Source organism: Mauremys reevesii, linkage group 3 (genome assembly GCF_016161935.1).
Source record: "Mauremys reevesii isolate NIE-2019 linkage group 3, ASM1616193v1, whole genome shotgun sequence".
Classification (NCBI taxonomy): Eukaryota; Metazoa; Chordata; order Testudines; family Geoemydidae; genus Mauremys; species Mauremys reevesii.
This window is the reverse complement of record NC_052625.1, coordinates 126,325,339-126,348,226: the sequence shown is the minus strand read 5'-3', so window position 1 is coordinate 126,348,226 and position 22,888 is coordinate 126,325,339. Positions and strand designations below refer to the sequence as shown.

Below are 22,888 nucleotides of genomic sequence, written 5' to 3'. Positions count from 1 at the left end.
AACTGGGACGCAGACTGTGCTCGGTAGGGTGTGCGGTGATGTAAAGACCACCTCTGAACTCGAGGAATGACAGGCTCCTGCTCCTAGAGCGGTCCGCAGTGCCGGACTGGTTGTTTCAACGGAGCCTGCCATCCCTCCTTTTTGGGATTCTGTGTGCGGGGGCTATGTGACCTTGTGGCGGAGGACGGACGGATACAGATTCCTCTGCTGCATGACTCTGCGGTCCAGGACAAGGACCGCTGCATAAGATCTGTAACCGCCCTCCCCCGCTACAAAGTCACATCCCCCCCACCCACACAGAACCTGGAAACCACCTCCCATACCGACCAGGGTGCCTACTGACTGCACTGTGTGTGTGACCTGCTGCTGATCCTGCCCCCGTGTCTGTACCCTGGTAAAGGTGACCGTCCTATGCAATTACCAACCTCCTTTTCCACCCCCACCCCTTCAAACACAGTCTTCTGTTAAAAAAACATGACGGAAACAGTAATTAACAGCAAAGTATTTTTAATAATTAACTAGACAGTTAGGGGATGAAACTGGGATTGGGGCTTGGGTGAGTCTGGAAGGGAAGGACTTCTCAAAATTTAGGGTATGAGAGCTTTTGGGTACTTGAGCACTCTGCTGGGGTGCAGTGACAGTTTTAACGCCCCCTGGCGCCCCTCCTTCTGGTTATTTTGGGTGAGGGGGGTATGGGACTTTGTGGCGGGGGAGGGCGGTTGCAGATACACTGCAGGGGGGCTCTGTCCTCCTGCCTGTGGTCCTGCAGAACATGCACAAGGCGCCGGAGCGTGTCCATTTGCTCCCTCATTAGTCCAAGCAGCGTTTGAGTCGCCTGCTTGTCTTCCTCACGCCACCTCTCCTCCCGTTCGCTGTGTGAGCGCTGGTACAGAGAGAGGGTCTCCCTCCACTGGCTCTGCTGGTCCGCCTCGGCTCGGGAGCAGCCCATAAGTTCAGCGAACATCTCGTCCCGTGTCTTTTTCTTTCGCCGCCTAATCTTTGCCAGCCTCTGTGAGGGGGATGCTGTGGCAGGTCTGGAGACAGTCGAAGCTGTGTGATGGGAAAAAGGGAGTGAATTCCTTGCAAAGATACATTTCTGCGAACAATGAACACAGTCTAGTCTGTGTCTGTGAACAAGACCATGCACAGCACCTGTCTCGTGTGCACTCCTGCTGCAGGCAATCCGGAAAGCATAAACTCTGCCCCTGTTCCACCCCATCGCAGTCTCCCCCGACCCTTGGAATTCCGGGTTGAGATTCCAGTGCCTGATGGGGCAAATTTCATTGTCGCGGGTGGTTCTGGGTACATGTAGTCACTCATTCCTTCCTCCGGGAAAGCAATGGCAGACAATCATTTTGAGCCCGTTTTCCCTGGATTACCCTGGCAGACGCCATAGCGTGGCAACCATGGAGCCTGTTTTGCCTTTTGTCACTGTCACCGTATGTGTACCAGATGCCGCGGACAGAGGCGATTCAGCAGCGCTACACAGCAGCATTCATTTGCTTTTGCATGACAGCAGAGATGGTTATCAGCCATATTGTACCATCTACCATGCCATTGTAAATTGGCAAGGTGATGATGGTTACCAGTCGTATTGCATTATACCTTCTGCTGCTGTCATAAGTGCCCCTGGCCGAGATCAGCCGGGGGCGCAAAAGACAAAACTGGGAATCAAGTATCAGAGGGGTAGCCGTGTTAGTCTGGTTCTGTAGAAGCAGCAAAGAATCCTGTGGCACCTTATAGACTAACAGACGTTAGTTAGTCTATAAGGTGCCACAGGATTCTTTGCTGCTTCTACAAAACTGGGAATGACTCCCCGAGTCAATCCCTCCTTTATGGTATCTAAAAATAGAATAATTCCTGCATAGAATATGGGGCTAGTGTAGTAGAGATCCAGTGTATCAGAGAACCAGAGAGCACAGCCGCTCCGTGTCAGATTACGCAGGAATGATGAGCTGCATGCCATTCACAGGGGGTGCTCCTGCAACAACCCCACCTGTTGCTTCCCTCCTCCCCCAGCCTTCCCGGGCTACCGTTGCAGTGTCCCCTGATTTGTGTGCTGAAGTAATAAAGAATGCAGGAATAAGAAACAGTGACTTGTTACTGAAATGAAATGAGGGGAAGACAACCTCCAGCTGCTATGAATGTCCAGACAGGACATTAAGCAGTGTGGGGGAGAGGAAAACAGCATCCTGCTGCTATGACAGTCCAGGCAGTACAGAATCTTTTCTTTACACATGAAGGGCGGGGGCTGACAGCCCCCTGTTGCTATGATGAAGACGGTTAGCAGGCCGTCTACTTATGGGCTGATGATGAGGACGGGTACCAGTCGTATTGCACTACACCATCTACAGCAAGGCTGATGATGACGACGACGGATATCAGTCATATTGCACCGTCAGCCACCCATGAGGCGGGGGGGGGGGGAGGATGCTATAGTACAGTGCCGCAGCATCGCGTCTACCAGCAGCATTCAGTACACATAGGGTGACATTTAAAAGAGTCAAGAGACGATTTTTTTTCCTTTTCCTTCTGGGGGTGGGGGAGGGGGGTACATTGACGAGCTATGCCCTGAACCGCCGCGAACAATGTGTTTGACCGTACAAGTATTGGGAGATCAGCCAAGAATGCAAATGCTTTTCGGAGACTGCAGGAACTGTGGGATAGCTTGCGTTCTCAGTCCCCCCTCCCTCCAAGAGCGTCCATTTGATTCTTTGGCTTTCCGTTATGCTTGTCACGCAGCAGAGCGCTGAGTCTCTGCTACGCCGTCTGTCTGGAGATTTTTTAAAAATACTTTGGACCAGGCGTAACATTACAGTAATTCCCCTAATTAGATGCAGGAGTCTCCGAGCGAGATCACCCTGAGGACGGTCACTGAAGGAGATAGAGAGCACATGCTGCGTGAAAGCCAGCACAAACCAGGGGCCTATGCAGCCATGCTCGGGGAGGCAATGCTCCCTGAACACCTCCTGAAAGCTTGGCGCGGAGAAGTGTGCTACCATGGAGCACCCAATAAGGCAGCTCTCCCCAGGAACCTCCTGCGGAGGCTTTTCGATTACCTCCAGGAGAGCTTCGTGGAGATCTCCCAGGAGGATTTCTGTTCTATCCCCATATATATAGACCTCCTTTTCACATAGTTCAGATTCCTGTTCCATTAATAATAAAAGTTTACATGTTTAAAGCACTTACAGACTGATCCTTCCCCTGATTCAGGGTCCAGGTTAACAGCCGGGGAGGGTTGGTAGGGGATCTTCGTGAGGGTGATGAAGAGATCCTGGCTGTCGGGGAAACCAACGTTATAATTGCTGTCGCCTGCCTCGTCCTCCACAAACCCTTCCTCATCTTCCCCGCCCACGAACATCGCCGAGGAACCGGCCGTCGACACTATCCCATAGTCAGAGTCCACAGTCACTGGTGGGGCAGTGGTGGCAGGCTCCGGAGCGTCTGTTTGCCGCTTTGGTCTTCTGGTAGCCTTGTTCTGGTCCTTGATTTTCACGTGGCACTGCGTTGCATCCCGGCTGTATCCTCTGTCTGTCATGGCTTTGGAGACCTCCTCGTAGGTCTTTGCATTCCGTTTGTTGGAGCGCAGCTCCGAAAGCACAGACTCCTCGCCCCACACACTGATCAGATCCAAGACTTCCCGGTTAGTCCATGCTGGGGCCCTCTTTCTATTCAGAGATTGCCTGGACTCCTCTGCTGGAGAGCTCTGCATCGTTGCCGGTGCTGCTGAGCTCGCCCCAATGTCCAACCAGGAAATGAGATTCAAACTGGCCAGACAGGAAAAGGAATTCAAATTTTCCCAGGGCTTTTCCTGTGTGGCTGATCAGAACATCCAAGCTCGGACTGCTGTCCAGAGCGTCAACAAAGTGGTGCAGTGTGGGATAGCTCCCAGAGCTACTAAGGTCGATTTCCGTCCACACCTAGCCTAATTCGACATGGCCATGTCAAATTTAGCGCTACTCCCCTCGTCGGGGAGGAGTACAGAAGTCGAACTAAAGAGCCCTCTATGTCGAATTAAATAGCTTCGTGGTGTGGACGGGTGCACGGTTAATTCGAATTAACGCTGCTAAATTCGAATTAAAGTCCTAGTGTGGACCAGGCCTAAATATTAAATCCGGCTTATAGAGCTATGGATAGGCACTCAAAATGAAACACATTCAACAGAATACTATCAATTTATAGGATAATATGTATTTCATATCGTTCATTTGTGACTAGACAATATATATAATAATAATCCCATATATCAAAAACCCTTTACAAAATAAGTAGGGCTGTCAAGCAATTAAAAAATTAATCACAATTAATTGCGCTGTTAAACAATAATAGAATACCATTTATTTAAATATTTTTGGATGTCTTCTACATTTTCAAATATATTGATTTCAGTTACAACACAGAATACAAAGTGTACAGTGCTCACTTTATATTATTTTTATTACAAATATCTGCACTGTAAAAAACCAAAAGAAATAGTATTTTTCAATTCACCTAATACAAGTACTGTAGTACAATCTCTTTATAATGAAAGTTGAACTTACAAATGTAGAATTATGTACAAAAAAATAACTGCATTCAAAAACAAAACAATGTAAAACTTTAGAACCTACAACTCCACTCAGTCCTACTTCAGCCAATCGCTCAGACAAACAAGTTTGGTTACAATTTCTAGGAGATAATGCTGTTTGCTTCTTGTTTACAATGTCACCTGAAAGTGAGAACAGGCATTCACATGGCACTATTGTAGCCGGCATTGCAAGATGTTTACGTGCCAGATGCGCTAAAGATTCGTATGTCCCTTCATGCTTTAACCACCATTCCAGAGGACATGCGTCCATGCTGATGATGGTTCTGCTCGATAACGATCCAAAGCAGAGCAGACCGATGCATGTTCATTTTCATCATCTGTCTCAGATGCCACCAGCAGAAGGCTGATTTTCTTTTTTGGTGGTTAGAGTTCTCTAGTTTCCACATCGGGGTGTTGCTCTTCTAAGACTTCTGAAAGCATGCTCCTCAACTCATCCCTCTCAGATTTTGGACAGCACTTCAGATTCTTAAACCTTGGTTCAAGTGCTGTAGCTTTTTTAGAAATCTCACATTGGTACCTTCATTGCATTTTGTCAAATTTGCAGTGAAAATGTTTGTTTTAAGAACGTGTGCTGGTTCATCATCTGAGACTGCTATAACATGAAATATATGGCAGAATGTGGGTAAAACAGAACAGGAGACATACAATTCTCCCCCAAGGAGTTCAGTCAAAATTTAACTAATGCATTCTTTTTTAACGAGCAGCATAAGCATGGAAGCATGTCCTCTGGAATATTGGTCGAAGCATGAAGGAGCATACAAACGTTTAGCATATCTGGCACATAAATACCTTGCAACGCCTGTTCTCACTTTCAGGTGACATTGTAAATAAGAAGCAGGCAGCAGTATCTCCCGTAAATGTAAACAAACTTGTTTGGCTTAGGCCTGGTCTACACTAAAAAGGGGGTTCGAATTAGGGTACGCAAATTCAGCTACTTGACTAGCGTAGCTGAATTCGAAGTACCCTAATTCGAACTACTCACCCATCCAGACGCGGCGGGGTCGAACTCCGTGGCTCCCCCGTCGACTCCACCACCGCCATTTGCAGTGGTGGAGTACCGGAGTCGACCGCGGCGCTTCCGGAGTTCAAACTATCGCGTCTAGATCAGACGCGATAGTTCGAACTCCGAGAAGTCGAACTCACCACGTCGACCCGGACGGTAAGTGTAGACTAGCCCTTAGTGATTGGTTAATCAGGAAGTAGGACTGAGTGGACTTGTATTTAAAGTTTTATATTGTTTTGTTTTTGAGTGCAGTTGTGTAACAAAAAAAAAATCTACATTTGTAAGTTACACTTACATGATAAAGAGACTGCACTACAGTACTTGTATAAGGTTAATTGAAAAAGACTATTTCTTTTATCATTTTTACAGTGCAAATATTTGTAACAAAAAACTATAATATAAAGTGAACACTGTATACTTTGTATTGTGTGTTGTAATAGAAATAAATATATTTGAAAATGTAGAAAAATATCCAAAAATATTTAATAAATTTAAATTGGTATTCTACTGTTTAACAGTGTGATTAATCCTGATTAATATTTTTGAGTTAAGCGTGTGAATTAATTGCTATTAATCGACAGCCCTAAAAATAAGATAACATAACACCAATTTAATAAGAACTTCTCAAACCAAAGTACAATTAAAATTTTAAACATTTTCTGTTTTACCACATTTTATGTTTCAAATGTTGCACGGTCCTGAACATTGTAACAGACATTTTACCTTCCCTAACATACAAACATAATTTTGTAAAATAAGTTGCATTTCCCCACTCATACACCCCCACTAAAACAACAAAATATATACTACTGACAATTTCTGCCTATACATTCAGGCCTGATCTAATACCCCCTGAAGTTAATGGAAAAGCTAGTCCTCCTCTCTATTTATTCAGTGTCATTCCAACTTACTTTATTGGCCAAAGTAAGTATTTACTACTTTCTACTTCTTTGTGCAGGGTCAACACACCTATGGAAGATAAAGACTGTATTTTATTCATAATGAACAGAATTAATAATCAAGTTTCTGATGATAGAGTCTTTATTATTAGTAGTGCGAGTCAGAACTCATCTTGAAACTAAAATTTCAGACTGAGTTTACAGAATAGTAGCTAAAATAAGTGTTTTTATTTGACAAGTGAGTAAATTTGATCTGCAAGCCGTTTAAACAATATGCTAACCTGTGTCAATTTTATGAAGTCACTTTTCAAAGCAGACCCGCACTATAACAAAAAATTACATTTACTTTAAAGGATGTTTAAAAAGTTGACAAAAACAAGAATACTCGGAAATAACACTGACATTTCTTTAGTTATTAACATGGATCTGCTTTATATCCTTTCCTGGATGCAGGCCTAAACTACTATATTGATTAGCTTGCAGGGGGCAGAGGGTGAAAGGGGGGGAAGTTGATGTATAAAAATATCTAGTTACATTATATTTTAAAAGCAATATTATTTTGGTCAGTAATGTCAGCTGCTAAGACACTGAAAAGAGGCAGATCTGTTGAATGAAGAGGTACCATTTTCACATTTTTCTAATAACTTCCCTCTAAAGTAAAAAAAGCATAATGACTATTGTATTGCGGCAACACTTCATTGCTGCGGTGCCTCCTGCTGGTTGTCCAGGGAATTAGCTCGTTCCAGCCCAGAGCGGCCTCTGCAAGCCAGTGTTTTGCCTTCTGCTGGCCTCCCGTGTCCCTCCCAGACCCCGGTGCCCCTTTTCCTTGGGTTCTGCCCCCTGGCAGTACCCCCACCGCTCTGGGTCTCCCCTGCCCGGGGAACCCTCAACCCTCTATCCCCCACCTCGCCTGAGTCTATGACTACTGCCAGTTACCATCTAGCCCCCGCTCACTGGGACCGACTGCAGTGTACAAGCCATTCATCATTGGCAAAGGGTTGTTTGAACCTGCTGCCTTTGCCTACCCTTGGGCCTGCAGCCTGGAGGTTTTCCAGCCTGGAGCTCCCCAGCTCCTCTGGCCTTTCCCCAGCCCTGCTCCACTCTAGGTACCCTGCCGAGCTCCCAAGCAGCCAGGCCCATCTCTGTCCACATCTAGAGAGAGAGAGAGACTGAGCTCCAGCCTAATAGCCCCTTTATAGGGCCAGTTGTGGACTGATTGGGGCGTGGCCCAGCTGCGCCTGCTGCCCAATCAGCCCAGGCTTACTGGTTCCCCGCCACAGCCCTCTCACAGGGCTGTTTTAAGCCCTTCAAGGCGGGAGCGGGGTTACTGACCCGCTACACATACCCATAAATTATAACTTCTCTTATGCTTTAAAAAGCTGTTCTGTACTCCCTTATGAAAACTGCATTTAAATTTCACAGTTTATACAGGATTAGGCAATGTAATTTGAGTAAATCTCATTTTACCCATGGCATGCAGATCAGAAGGGGCTGTCATGTTGCTAAACAAATAACTTTTCTTCTGCTGTTGATTCATGTTTTATAAAGCCCATAATATGTAGACTATTCTAGCCAATACATGCCTAACATTAATAAAAAAAATCCTTACATTTATAATATATAGTTATATCACTACATCCAGCTACTGAAATAGGGAGTGGAGTTTCGAAGCTTCCATAAACACAAACATTCTATTTTCATATTCAAAAGAAATTGCTACAGAAATTGCTACTGCAAAAGTGTTTTTTTCAAGAGATACATGGTAGATTGGGGGCGGGGTGGGGGGACAGTTGTTAATGTCTCACTTTATTTAAACTATGCTCTAAAAAAGCAGATGGAATAGAAGTAGGAAGTTACCTTCCACATCACAGCAAATATTGCAAAATGCTGATGAAGTCTAAGATCCAGGACAAAAAGGAAGGCTTGGACACGAATGCAAGTCCTCTGTTTTGCTTAAAGATTAGTAATTAATAAACAATCATGTAAGTTATAAAATACAGTTTGTAATTGTGTCTTAAACATTAAAGATGTGTTACCTATGTAACACTTTATGCCTTCAAAATACTTTAACACTGAATAATTAATCCTCACTCTTATAAGGTGAATTTATTTCACATTTCTAAAATGCAGAAAGATCAGGTGACCACGAGTTATTGGCATAGCCTGGAGAAGAACCCAGAATTTATTAGTTTCATGTTTAGTCCAACAGACCACATGGACTCTAAGACATTGCTGACACTCAAAACCATTTGGTCCCTCTGGCATGTTGTAGCGCATCTTGCGCCCCCACTCCAAGTGGTGTACATGAATGCTACAGTCTTCTTGGATTAGTTTTCAGTAAAGCTAAATTAATGTTATAATCCAAACAATTTCACTTTGTACCATGTTAATGTCCGTATGGACAGAGGTAACTTGAAATGGTTCATCTGGTCCTCCCACTAGTGTCCCACAGTACATGGACAGCCTTTTGAAGGCACCCAAAATCTGCTGTTTCTGGAAGCTTTGCCAGAAACCAATATATTGACACAGGGTGTTGCAACTGAAATGGTTTTGAATCCTAGTCTTAATACTGACACAAAGGCAAAACTGCAACAATTCAGAACACTCATCACCATCACTAGTGCAGACACAACAAACCATTTGTGACTAAACTAGAGCAATACAACTAGTTCAAAAAGGAATAGCTCACTTCTCTATCCTGAAAAGACCACTGATCTAAAAACTTTGCTGCTTTTAAAGATTTATATTCCGTTTATTTTCCCTTACAAAGAAATTCAGTGAAATTTAGAACTAAGTGCACTATATCTGGTTACATTGTACAGAGCAAATTAAAAATAAGCCTTGAACCAAGTTCATTGGCATTTAAAAAGTGCTACAAAATAAGTGTTTTGATTATGTAATAGTTCTTAAGATTGTTACAATTCAGACTGACTGGAAAGTTACAATATGGAGACTGGTTTCAGTGGTAGCCGTGTTAGTCTGTATCAGCAAAAAAAGGAGGAGTCCTTGTGGCACCTTAGAAACTAACACATTTATTTGGGCATAAACTTTCGTGGGCTAGAACCCACTTCATCAGATGTATGAAGTAAAAGATACAGGAGCAGGTATAAATACATGAAAGGATGTGGGGAGCTTTACCAAGTGTTAAGTCAGTCGAACGAGATAAATCAATTAACAGCAGGATACCAAGGGAGGAGAAATAACTTTTGAAGTGGTAAGAGAGTAGCCCATTACAGACAGTTGACAAGAAGGTATGAGTAACAGTAGAGAGTATTAGTATTGGGGAAATTAAGTTTAGGTTTTGTAATGACCCAACCATTCCCAATCTTTATTCAGGCCTAATCTGATGGTATCTAGTTTGCAAATTAATTCCAGTTCTGTAGCTTCACGCTAGAGTCTGTTTTTGACGTTTTTTTGTTGACTAATTGCCACTTTGAGGTCTGTTATTGAATGACCAGAAAGACTGAAGTGTTCTCCTACTGATTTCTGAATGGAGACTGTGCTTGAGGGGAGGTGTTAGAGAAAGAGGAGTCAGTCTCCAAGGGCACAGCTCAAATCAAACTGATCCATGCATTAGTAAAACAAGACTAGTGAGTTTTGACTCTCTGGGCTCCAATATCGCACATGGGCTCTGATGGCTACAAAAATAAAGTTAAAGTAATTTAGAAACTTTGATATGCATGATATAAAAATATTACCAGAATCCCTTAATAGAATTAAAGTCCTCTAATTCACTTACTTGTAACACAACTTGTTCTGTATGTAATATACTGTAAAAAAAGAATGTTGATATTTATCTTAAAACTGTTTAACCTTTTGATTTACCTAAGTGATGGTTGTAATGTGTTAAATTTTGATCAAATGCTGTAAACATTAGATATAACCAAAGTGGCAATACTTATGGTAAAAGGCGGTATTAACAAGAGTACTCTAAATTTGACAGGGTACATTATTTTGTCCTAACATATAATCCAACAGTTAATCGCTTATGTAAAGATGGATTTAAAACCTAGCTTTCAAGATTTATTTTAATAAGCTTAGTCAAACTTGTTCGCTGCTTCTCACATTCTTTGGAGAAAATTGTATTAGCAAACAGCTTGTCCACAGGCTCTGTTTAATGGGATAAATTATATTTATTATTCCAATTGTTGGTAGAAAAGAAACCTAAGTATAAGATGAAAAGCCAATTTTGCACAAATGTTTCATAAACTTCCTAGAATTTTTTTTTTTTTTTTTTTTACTACTGCATGTTATTCACTGGTTTTCCATTCTCATTATGACAAGAACACAGAAGTCAAAATAATGAAGGTAACAAAAGAAAAATACAACACTGGGTATCCAAGCCATGATTTCAAGTACTTTAAATGATGAATATCTAAGAAAGGTATCTTCAAGATTCAGAGAAAAATTAAGCTTCCTTGAAAAGATATGTTAATGCTCAGGGCATATCAAGGAATTGTTACAAGATTAAGCTTAATTATATACATCAAGACCAGGGTCTTTCATTGCATGATCATGCAACAGTGGACACTGCAGATCTTACTACTGTATTTTACAAATACAAAATATTTTCTACCCAGTATCATAAAGATACTGTAAAAGTACTCCTACATAAGCTATTAAACTGATAAATAAGAATCTTAGTAGACAATTTTAAATCTACGTAAGTGTGCACTAGTAGTTATGTTGTAGCTCATGCAGATGTAGCTCATGCAGATGCACTACTATTTATGTTGTAGCTCATGGATCTCTTCAGAAGCAGATTTCCAGATTACACAAGTACAGTGCAGGTTTTAGAGTATGCAACTATGCATCTCAATAAAAACCACAGACTTACTACTCCTTTCAACAATACAACACTGGAGTAATTTTCAATGAAGAGAGTCAGTCACAAACTGTTTCTGGGTATGAGGAATAAGTACTGACTCCCAAACCACAAGCCAATGACCGGCTCTCTTCTTTTCACTAAATAAAAAGGTTAAAAATAAGCGGCGGACAGTGTGTTTGGGGGGAGAGATCTTGCCATTTCCTCATGCTCCAATATTACACTATGTATTTAGACTATGATGGTGCTATTCTGATGCTATCAAGTCTTACATGTCATGGCCAGAAACTGATTCAGTAAATTTTCTCCAAGCCCAGAAGGAACTCACATACCCAATTATTTTGGAGGTAGCAACTGAAAGAGAATGATACAGAAAATACTTACCTCTTTATTTCTTTTCTCTGAAGCAGCTTTTCCATCAATCCAACCCTGTAGGTTCATGGTCCTTTCGCTATAGGAAGGTCAGCACTGACTCTAGGAACCATTACCTATTTGACACAATCAGTTATATGAGCCCTTTCCTTTCTATGGACAAGGAACAAAAACAGAGGTAAAGGAAGAAAGGCAAGGCACAAAAATGATTTGCCAAGTCCTAACAAAGGACTGATAAACTGATCCGTAATCTCTCTGGAGAAAGATAGCAGTCTTTGCATTTCTTCTTGACAGAAAAAGTCAGCCTCTAAGTCACAAAGCTATACTTGATATCCTCCCATCTTGTGCAATGTATTCTATATATAATAGTTTTGAACCTGTGAACAGCTGAATGACCTCTTAACACAGTGATAAATTCCTGTGACCTCAGGTTCTGATCAGGTATAACACGGTCAAACATCAGAAACAGGATGGGTTGTCAGCTATCCTGAACACTCAGTCAATCAGGTTGTTTGCACCACATGTGCCTTTCCTATATGCAACCTCATTCAATGGAGATACATATACACCACTATGAAGATGAGCCCCAGTTTTGGAGACTGGCATCCATCCTGATCATTCCTCTGAAATTTGTATTATGGATGCAAAAAGAACTATCCATACAATAGTCTTAATATGGCCTCCTTCGTCTGAATCCTTTACACTCACCTATGTAATGTTGAACTTTTCAAGAGAATAGAGAAATGTGTAGTCTTCCCACTTGAAATACAAATATCAGAAAGGAAGTTACTGAGCTTTTGTACTATAAACTGGTTTTAAATCTAAGGACTAATTTCCTCTTCTTACATAGACACTCACTCTCTCTGAATCCGCTCTCTCCATTGCCACCTATAGAGATGACTCTACCAATCCAGTCTCTCTTCTGTAGGACTTCATAGGTTTGTATAAGCAAACCCTGTAGTGCAGGTTTTGAGGTACATTTTTGGCCAACCTTGTGAGGCCTTACATTCAATTTGATGGAAGCTCTCTGGCTGTCACACAGTAGCTTTTGAACACTGTGTCCAATCAATTCCAAAATTTCAGGGAATATTCTAGACATCAGTAGTCAGAAGCCTATTGATTTGGAGGAGAACAACAATATTGAAAAAGGGAAAACAAGACATGCTCAGCCACAGTCTCCTGTTGATGGCACCCATTAATACCTTCCCTCAGAAAAATATCCCCTTCACCCTCCCAGTAGAATTTAAGATGTTCACAGCCTGATCTCTGAATGATCAAAAGAGAAATAATTGCTCTCCCTGCTTGGAGCTTTGGGGTGGAAGTGCAGCCCCTCTGGGCAGTCAGAGGGAGAGAACAGAGAAGGCGGCTACTTTCATTCTTCCTCATACTTTGCCTCTTCAAAGCCTGCTCCATTTGGGCAAGGGAAGGCATCAGCCATCCACACTGCCATTCAATAAGGGAGGAAGAAAAGGTTAGTTACCCTTTGGAGGGATGCGGGAAGAGAGACACAGAGCCCCTAGTATGGTGGGGCAAATGGCAGACAGGGAAGACAATCCTTAGTATGGTGGGGAGAATGGGCAACTCTGGTGGGTGGGAGGATGGGCAAGGAAGAGGGAAGAAAGCTCCTGGTATGGTGAGGAGAATGGGCCACCCTGCTGTAGTGGGAGGAGGGAATCAGGAGGCACGCAGGAAATCTGCAAGGGGAGATTGGGAGGTTACCGTGAGTCCCTGAAATAGAGGGGATTGGGAGAGTGTCACATAAGGAGCTTGTGGGGTGGAATGCATGAATACAAGGAGCCCCTGGTGTGTGCACGGAGCTTGACCCACAGAAGTTATAAAGTGTGCCCCACAGTGCCCCCTTTAGTCTATCTTATTTGACAAAAGGAAAAGTACGTTTTTCTGTTTCGACTATCTGAGCCATCATCTTCCCTAAGGTTACTCAGTGTTTGCCAACCTTAAATTTTACTGAGGCCAGCAGTAGTTTGCCATGCCATATCAGCCACAGGAGTTTTACTATGGAATTTGTGAGAAATGTTCTGGAGATGAATAAGTCACCCGCTGAGGCAGCCAAAATAAAACAAGCAAAAGCCACACTTTTATTTACTGTAGAATTAAAAGCTTTATGTAATAGTTGTGTCATTTTTCTAGGTTGTCTTGAGCTCTTCAACCAAGCTAGAACAGTTCAAAAAAAGAAAAAGCAAGACTATGATGCTGACATATTTCCATGTCAGCATACAGACGTTATTAAACAGACACTAGTATGGCCATATGGTCTCATAGAGAAGGAAAAGTTATACATGTGAGAACTTAACCCTCCCCCACAAAATATTAATACAATTTAAAACTAAGGGAGTAGAAATGCAGAGATGATAAAAGTATCACTGCTGTCAGAAGATTGTATGCTAACTGAAAACATTCTAGCACTGATATTAGAAAACAGCTGTTATTCCCTCAAAGGCAGAAATTCCAGCAGGCAGTTCATAGAGGTAGATTCTTTTAATTGTAATTGGACAGCCCTGCAACTACCTATAATCTCCACAGTGAACTACCTTAATTTAATAGTGACAGGCACTTTAAAGAACAGTACTTTTAGCTGCTAAGCCTCCTTAGATTACACAAAATTACCATGTATATTATGCTAAACAGACGTCAGTGGCCTCTTCAATTCCTGACCACCATGAGCTTCTATTGTCACGTGATACTGTGTGTGTCTGAACAGCTTATTTTTGTGTTAGGGTACTAAAGTAAAAAGCCAGAGGCATACATCTTATATTTGTAAGCACTGACCACGATGTTAGCATTCAAATATATCAGATCAAGCAAGTGCATCTCTTTTACAATGATGCAGCAGGTATTGCATTACAAAATTGTATTCCCCTAACAAATACTTTAACCCTAATGCACAATTATTTTCAGTCTCAAAAAACATCAAAATGATCAAATTCTGCCTTCAGATACAGACACGCAATTCCTATTATTAGGAATCCTACTGACATCACTAAGAGATGCATACACTTACAATGAAAGAAAGCATTAAAGTAAAATGGAAAAGTAGTCTTAAGACAACTTTCTGTACGAAGGAGACCACAGAATGTAACAAGAGTACAGTGCATTTTCAGCCATAAAACAAGAGTAGGTTACCATTACACTGACATAGAACACATTAGTGACCTTTTTATAGTGGCAACTCGAGTCTCTTTTGAAACCTTAAATATTTTTTAAATTTAATTTATATAGTTTTTAAAACAATACTTTTGTTTTTTTAACCCTGGCAAATAAAGTAAGACAGACAAAATTATACTGAAAAAATATATATTATATCCTTGCCACAGATCTGACATTTACAAGTAGTTTTTTAATATATTTACAAAACATTAATTTTAGTGGAAGCGTATATTGGAATTAACCTTCAAATTTTCATACCTGAAGTGAAAAGTTTATACTTTAAGCCTTTGGCTGTATTATTCACAGAGCAAGACATACATTATCCATTGCATAACAAAGTATAAGAAGATATTTTCTTTCGTTTATGTCCACTTACTGCAATCTCTCTACAGGCCGACATCGATATTCCTGTACCTTCAATTTGCTTCAGTGCATACTCCTTTTCATCTTTTCTGTGCACAAAAACAAAAAAGAGGAATATTTTATAGATTGCATTTATATTCACTTAAACTGATAAAATGCAAGTACATTACACTGAATTTTGTCTTAAACTAGCTCAAGACACTGAAACACTAACTTCTTATAACATGAATTACAGCAGAATCAAACCATCTTTAACCACTGTCACAATCATCAAAACTAAAAAAGTGAAAAATTGTAATAAGAAAAAGCTGTCAATCTGTAAATATCTACATCTCTTGAAACCATCAAACATTTGTAAGGATCCCTATAAAGAAACTCCATGGGCACTTTTTCCAGACCTTAACAGAATATCAAACATCAAAATATATACACACAAACACAAGGTATCTGCAAGATTCTCTCAGGAAGATCTTGCAACTATGCAAATGGCTCAAATCCAAATAAAATTGTAATAGTCTACTACTAACCGTAAAGCCTTTTATGTTTTGAAGATTTAATATATCACTGAAAGAATATCAAACTCACAATGCGGGTTTTTAAGACACAGTTTTCCTTATTATACTGCAACAGATCTAGCAATTCTTTGCTGGGTCCTCATCACTGACAGTTTCAAACTTCATGTGCCCTGTACGGTTCAGTGCACCCTGCAGGGCAAAGTCCTAGAATCTGAGATGTTCCCACTAAATAGGCTATCATGCATTTAAATAACCACAATACAGTATACTTAATCAAAGGGTTGGCTAGTAAGAAGTAGGGAAAACCCAGAAGGTCAAGGTTAAAGATAAAGCAGTCTCACCAAGTCCCATTCATGCTCCAACTTAACCTCCTTATTGTCTGTAGTTAAGGTTACAATTAGCTTCCATAATAACGCTTGTTTTTGCAATCCTATACCTTTGGATACAAAATTTGTTTGGCTTGAAAGTTGGCAGATTTATTCTTAAGAAAAAGGAGAATTTGAAAAGTTACACTGATTGGAAATTGAGTTTTGTCTAATTTTGTCTCACCCTAACTCAAAAGTGGATTATTACTCCTCCTTTAAACTAACCCTCTTGTTACGTCTACAAACGTGTGTGCTATTTAGGTTTGAAAATACATTTTAACAAAGCCAAAGTTCTTGATTTTTGTGGTGAGCAATTCAGGGGCAATCCTACTCTATTTATTTCAACAAGAGAGTTTGTTTTTTGTTGGTCGGGTCTTTTTGCCATTGCCTTCAGCAGAAGTAAGGTTAAACATCTTAATATACATATGTCCTCTATTAGCAGCTTAGAAATAACAAAAGATTGTTCTGTAAATGAAAGCTAACACTTTCCTTTAGTTTAAGCAGTAAAGGCCCGGTCCAATAGTTTTTGCAACTATTGGATTGGGGTTCTAATTGAGTTTACTATGGAGACATAGCAGCCTCTTCATATGGAGACCTGTAATTATGGTACCATTCTAAGGGAGATAAAAAAAATCAGCCTTATAACTGCAAAAAATCTTCATGCTTTCTGAAGTGTATAGCTGACTCACCAAGAACTAGAATATATTTTGAAATATACGTACTTTGAAATTACAACTTCAGATTTTTTATTATTTTGGGGGGGGTAAAGTGCAAGTTTATGTCCCTTAAATCAAATGAAAGATTACGAAGTTTGAAAACACAGGTAACTTTTGACTTGGGACTTGTGTAAGAGGCAGTTTTCAAGGGCAGGAGTTAAAAACGTTTAAGAAATTGCCATTATTGAAAACAAGACCCGATTTTCTGTCAGTAAAACTGATTGCAAAAAGACAGATAAGAACACAAGAACATAAGAACGGCCATACTGGGTCAGACCAAAGGTCCATCTAACCCAGTATCCTGCCTCTGACAGTGGCCAGTGCCAGGTGTCCCAGGGGAAATGAATAGAACAGATAATCATCAAGTGATTTATCCCCTGTCGCTCATTCCCAGCTTCTGGCAAACAGAGAGTAGGGACACCATCCCTGCCCATTCTGGCTAATAGCCATTAATGGACCTATCCTCTATGAAATTACCTAGTTCTTTTTTGAACCCGATTATAGTCTTTGATTTCACAACATCCTCTGGCAAGGAGTTCCACAGGTTGACTGTGCGTTGTGTGAAAAAACACTTATTTACTTTCTCCACACCAGTCATGATTCTATAGACCTTTATCATATACCCCTCCCCCCCGTCATCTCTGTTCCAAGCTGAAAAGTCCCAGTCTTATTAATCTCGCCTCATATGGCAGCCATTCCATAGCCCTAATGGTAGCTGGCAACAAAAATTGAGACTATTTCAGAACTGGGCAGGGCTACTTTTAAGAAGAGTGAAAAGAAATTTTAGAATCTACTGAAGTAACTGACTCCATCTGTGTGTCCCCCGCCCACCCAAAAAAAAAATCAAACAAAAAAAACCAACAGTACTTTAGCCTAGGGGGAATGTACACAGATCCATTTTTCAGATGAGGAAGCTGAGGAACTGAATTTAAGTAGATTGTCAGAAGTTACATTGACAGAGCCAAGAAGGGATTCCTTAGGGCTGGTCTACACTGGGGAGGGCAGGGAAGGTGTTGATGTAAGATGCGCAACTTTAGCTATGGGAATAGCCTTGCTGAAGTCTACGTATCTTATTTTGACTTACCTCTCTCATGGCGCGGGATCGATGGCCGCGGCTTCCCAATCGACTCCGCTTCCACCTCTCACCCTGGTGGAGTTCCGGAGTCGACGGGAGCACATTCGGGGATCGATATATCGCGCCTAGACGAGACGCGATATATCGATCCCTGATATATTGATCACTACCAGCCGATACGGCGGGTAGTCTGGATGTACCCTCACTTTAGAGGTGGTAGACTTGTACCTTAGTACATACAAATTGCTTTGGATATCAGTACTTAGTTAAGCCAAATGTAAAACAAGGTTAATAATAAATGCTTACCCATCTTTTTGAGCTACCTTGATAACTACAGACGAACTCTATGTGAAGTGCAAAGCATTAACCACTTTTTCAGACAGGGTAACTGAGGCCCAGAGACATGAAGCTTCAGAGGCACTGTCTGTGGAATCAAAGACTAGAGCTTTAGCCTTGATCAGTGATCAGACACTTACATTTGTCATGATTTTTAAGCAATTTTTACCAGCATTGAACAGTGAAGTTTGGCTGTACTATTCAGCAACCTTGTTAGGTGTACAGTGCAAGAGACAAAGGTCCGTCCACAGGAGTCGTCATTAGCTTGGCCTGAAATGCTCACTTTTCCGTTTTAATAATCTGGTGCCCTATCCATTCTATTTTTAGGGCTGTCAAGTGATTAAAAAAAATGAATCTCAATTAATTGCACGATTTAAAAAATTAATCGTGATTAATTGCACTGTTAAACAATAATAGAATACTATTCATATAAATATTTTTGGATGTTTTCCACATTTTCAAATATATTAATTTCTATTACAACACAGAATTCAAAGTGTACGGTGATCACTTTATATTTATTTTCATTATAAATATTTGCACTGTAAAAATAATTTTTCAATTCACTTAATACAAGTACTGTAGTGCAATCTCTTTATTATGAAAGTTGAACTTACAAATGTAGAATTATGTACAAAAAACTGCATCCAAAAATAAAACAATGTAAAACTTTAGAGCCTACAAGTCCACTCAGTCCTACTTCTTGTTCTGCCAATCGCTCAGACAAACAAGTTTGTTTACATTTGCAGGAGATAATGATGCCCGCTTCTTGTTTACGCCACCTGAAAGTGAGAACAGGTATTTGCATTGCACTGTTGTAGCCGGCGTCACAAGATATTTACATGCCAGATGTGATAAAGATTCATATGGCCCTTCATGCTTCAACCACCATTCCAGTGGACATGCATCCATGCGGATGACAGTTTCTGCTCAATAACAATCCAAAGCAGTGCAGACCAATGCATATTCATTTTCATTGGCTGAGTCAGATCCCACCAGCAGAAGGCTGATTTTTTTTCTGGTGGTTCGGGTTCTGTAGTTTCCACAACAGAGTGTTGCTCTTTTAAAACTTCTGAAAGCATGATCCACACCCCATCCTGATCAGATTTTGGAAGGCACTTCAGATTCTTAAATTTTGGGTAGAGTGCTGTAGTTATCTTTAGAAATCTCACATTTGGTTCTTTTTTTTTTGTCAAATTGCTGCTGTGCAACGTTAAAAAAATGAAATATAATATCATCCATCATCAGACACTAACATGAAATATATGGCAGAATGCGGGTAAAACACAAAGCAGGAAACATACAATTCTCCCCCAAGGAGTTCAGTCACAAATTAATTAACACATTTTTTTAACGAGCGTCATCAGCATGGAAGCATGTCCTCTGGAATGGTGGCCGAAGCATGATGGGGCATACAAATGTTTAGCATATCTGGCATGTAAATACCTTGCAGTACCGGCTACAAAAGGGCCATGCAAACATCTGTTCTCACTTTCACGTGACATTGTAAATAAGAAGCGGACAGCATTATCTCCCATAAATATGAACAAATTTGTTTGTCTTAGTGATTGGCTAAACAAGAAGTAGGACTGAGTGGACTTGTAGGCTCTAAAGTTTTTTATTGTTTTGTTTTTGAGTGCAGTTATGTAACAAAAAAACCCTACATTTGTAAGTTACGCTTTCATGATAAAGAGATTCCACTACAGTACTTGTATGGGGTGAATTGAAATATACTATTTTTACAGTCAAATATTTGTAATAAAAATAATATAATGTGAGCACTGTACACTTTGTATTCTGTGTTGTAACTGAAATCAATATTTGAAAATGTAGAAAAAAATCCAAAATATTTAATAAATTTCAATTGGTGTTCTATTGTTTAACAGTGTGATTAAAACTGCGATTACGCGTGATTAATTTTGCTAATCACGATTAATTTTTCAGAGTTAGTTGCGTGAGTTAACTGCGATTAATCCACAGCCCTAAAAATTTTAAAAACTATCTTCACAGATTCCTAGAAATGTAGGACTGGAAGGAACCTCAACAGATCACCTAATCCAGTCCCCTGCATTGAGGCAAGACTAAGTATTATCTCTAGACTATCCCTAACAAGTGTTTGTCTAACCTGTTCTTAAAAACCTCCACTGATGGAGATTTCACAACCTCCCTAGCTAATTTGTTCCAGTGTTTAATTACCCTGACAGTTAGGAAGTTCTTTCTAATGTCTAACTCAGGGCTTCTCAAACTTCATTGTACCCCAACCCCCTTCTGACAACAAAAATTACTACACTATTTCCAGGATAGGGGACCGAAGCCTCAGCCCACCCAAACACTGCTGCCTCAGGTCGGGGGGGCCAAAGCCAAAGCCTGAGTCGTACTGTCCCGGGTGTGGGAGCCAAAGTCGAATCCCCAGGGCTTCAGCCCCAGGCAGAGGGCCTGTAACCTGAGCCCCGCCATCCAGGGAGCTTCAGCCCCTGGCCACCCCATTAAAATGAGGTCCCGACCCACAGTTTGAGAACCTCTGGTCTAACCTAAATCTCTCTCAGTGGTTAAGGAGAACAATTTATCACCCTCCTCTTTATAACAACCTTTTACGTGCTTGAAGACTGTTACCATGCCCCCCCCCCTTCATCTATGTACACAATAGAAAAAAGTTCTTAAAATTTAAATTCCAAAACCCAAAAACTTGTTTACAAAACCCAGTAACTAAGAAGAAAGGAAATAGCTAATTAAGGACATAATAAACCTTACTCTGCCCATATTACAGACATTCCTATCAAGTGTTAAGAAATGTATACTGTGACGTTGCAGTCCACGTTTATGGAAATATGTTTATAAGTGTAAATATGATGCAACTGGAATATGCTTTATGCAAAAGGTCTCTTGTAAGGAATCATTACAAAGCATATAAACTACTGAGTGTATTCATCCTATTTTTATGAATGTATCATTCTTGTATCTGAAATTAGGAATTCGAAATATAATTTTGAGGTCCTATTGTAGTCATGCAAAGTATGGGCCATTAATGGTGGCTTAGAATCTTGATGGCCCCCATCAACTAGGACAACTGGTTGTAAATGGCTGTTTACTTGTAAGCCTTCCTGTATACGAGGGTGCCAGCCAGTGAGTAATGAAGTCTCACAGGATATATGAACATGTCACGTGATGCTGGAATTCATCTTAAACCTGGTGCTTTTCCATTTAGAAGGAAGGATGGTAACCCACAGTGAGACAAAGTATTCGCGCATTGTGCCAAGAATATAAAAGGGGGTAGAAAAGAACAAAGGGGCCTACGGTCATGAGAAATCCCCTAGTTACCACCTGAGCCGGAACTAACAAGAACTGTACCAGGGGAAAGGATTGGGCCCAGACTCGGAAGGAGTCTAGTCTGTGTAAGAAGCTTATTGGAACATCTCTGAGGGTGAGATTTTACCTGTATTCAGTTTCTTAAATGTATTAAGCATAGACTTGCATATTTTGTTTTGCTTGATGACTTACTTTGTTCTGTCTGTTATTACTTGGAACCACTTAAATCCTTTTTATTCTTAATAAAAATTTGTTTATTATTGAACCCAGAGTAAGTGATTAATACCTGGGGGAGCAAACAGCTCTGCATATCTCTATCAGTGTTATAGAGGGTGGACAATTTATGAGTTTACCCTGTATAAGGGTTATACAGAGTAGAACGGATTTATTTGGTGTTTGGATCCCACTGGGAGCTGGGTGTCTGGGTGCTGGAGACAGGAGTACCTACTGAGTGGTTTTTGGTTAAAGCCTGCAGCTTTAGGGACGTGGTTCAGACCCTGGGTCTGTGTTGCAGCAGGCTTGCATGTCTGGCTCAACAAGACAGGGTTCTGGAGTCCCAAGCTGACAGGGAAAACTGGCTCAGAGGTAGTTTCACCACCCAAGGGGGTCTCGGTGACCAAACCCGTCACATATATATTACCACAATGTTAACTCACACAAAATATTATTTTCAGTAATTTCAAAATATAAACAACTTTTTTTAAGAAAAATTACATATGTACACATTAATGCTAAATTATTCAGCCTGAAATGCAAATCCATATTCATAGTTTTATCAGACTAGTTTTGCACTTCTCCTATTTTATACACATTATCAAGAAACAGCTGTTTTGAGTACTTCACCAAAAAACTACTGCCAACTGATATATTTTAGCTTCTATTATTTCCCATGTATCAGTATTCTTTCAGACAAAAGCCATTTAAAAAATCCCAACATTCCATGAGTCAGTTAAGACTGTTGCACCGTGATGAAATACATAGTTCTGTATACTAGACAAGAAATCTTAAATTGTCCATGCAAACATTCTTAGCTAGCCATTTCCATGCTTTTAAATGTTGAGGTTCGATAAAAGAAAACAATATGTAAACACACTGCCTGATCTTCAGTGACCTAAACTTTTTTTTAAAATGTATTTGAATGTGTGATGCTACAGTATACACACAAGAAAGTTCTAGTGAATTATGTAATAAGCTTAAGAGTCAAGTATATTGGTATCCCTGTAGGAATAGCACAGTATAAATATCCATGATAGTGTTGTGAGATCTATATCAGAGGAAGAATATGAGTGCAGTTTTCATTAAAAGAGAGGCACAAGAACTGTCTTTATAATACACTCCATAAATCTGAAGAGTCATGTAA

The 22,888-nt window shown here is 40.5% G+C and overlaps 1 protein-coding gene across 4 annotated transcripts in view; it reads right to left on the bottom strand.

The window, feature by feature from the left end:
* The window catches only part of CDK19 (cyclin dependent kinase 19), a 208,481-nt gene that overhangs the window by 151,310 nt on the left and 34,283 nt on the right, over positions 1 to 22,888 (bottom strand). For all 4 annotated transcript variants that reach the window (XM_039529100.1, XM_039529102.1, XM_039529104.1 and 1 more), the window contains one exon: positions 15,229 to 15,304. In XM_039529100.1, coding sequence (XP_039385034.1) covers positions 15,229 to 15,304 — 76 coding nt within the window. The remainder of the gene's footprint in view (positions 1 to 15,228; positions 15,305 to 22,888) is intronic.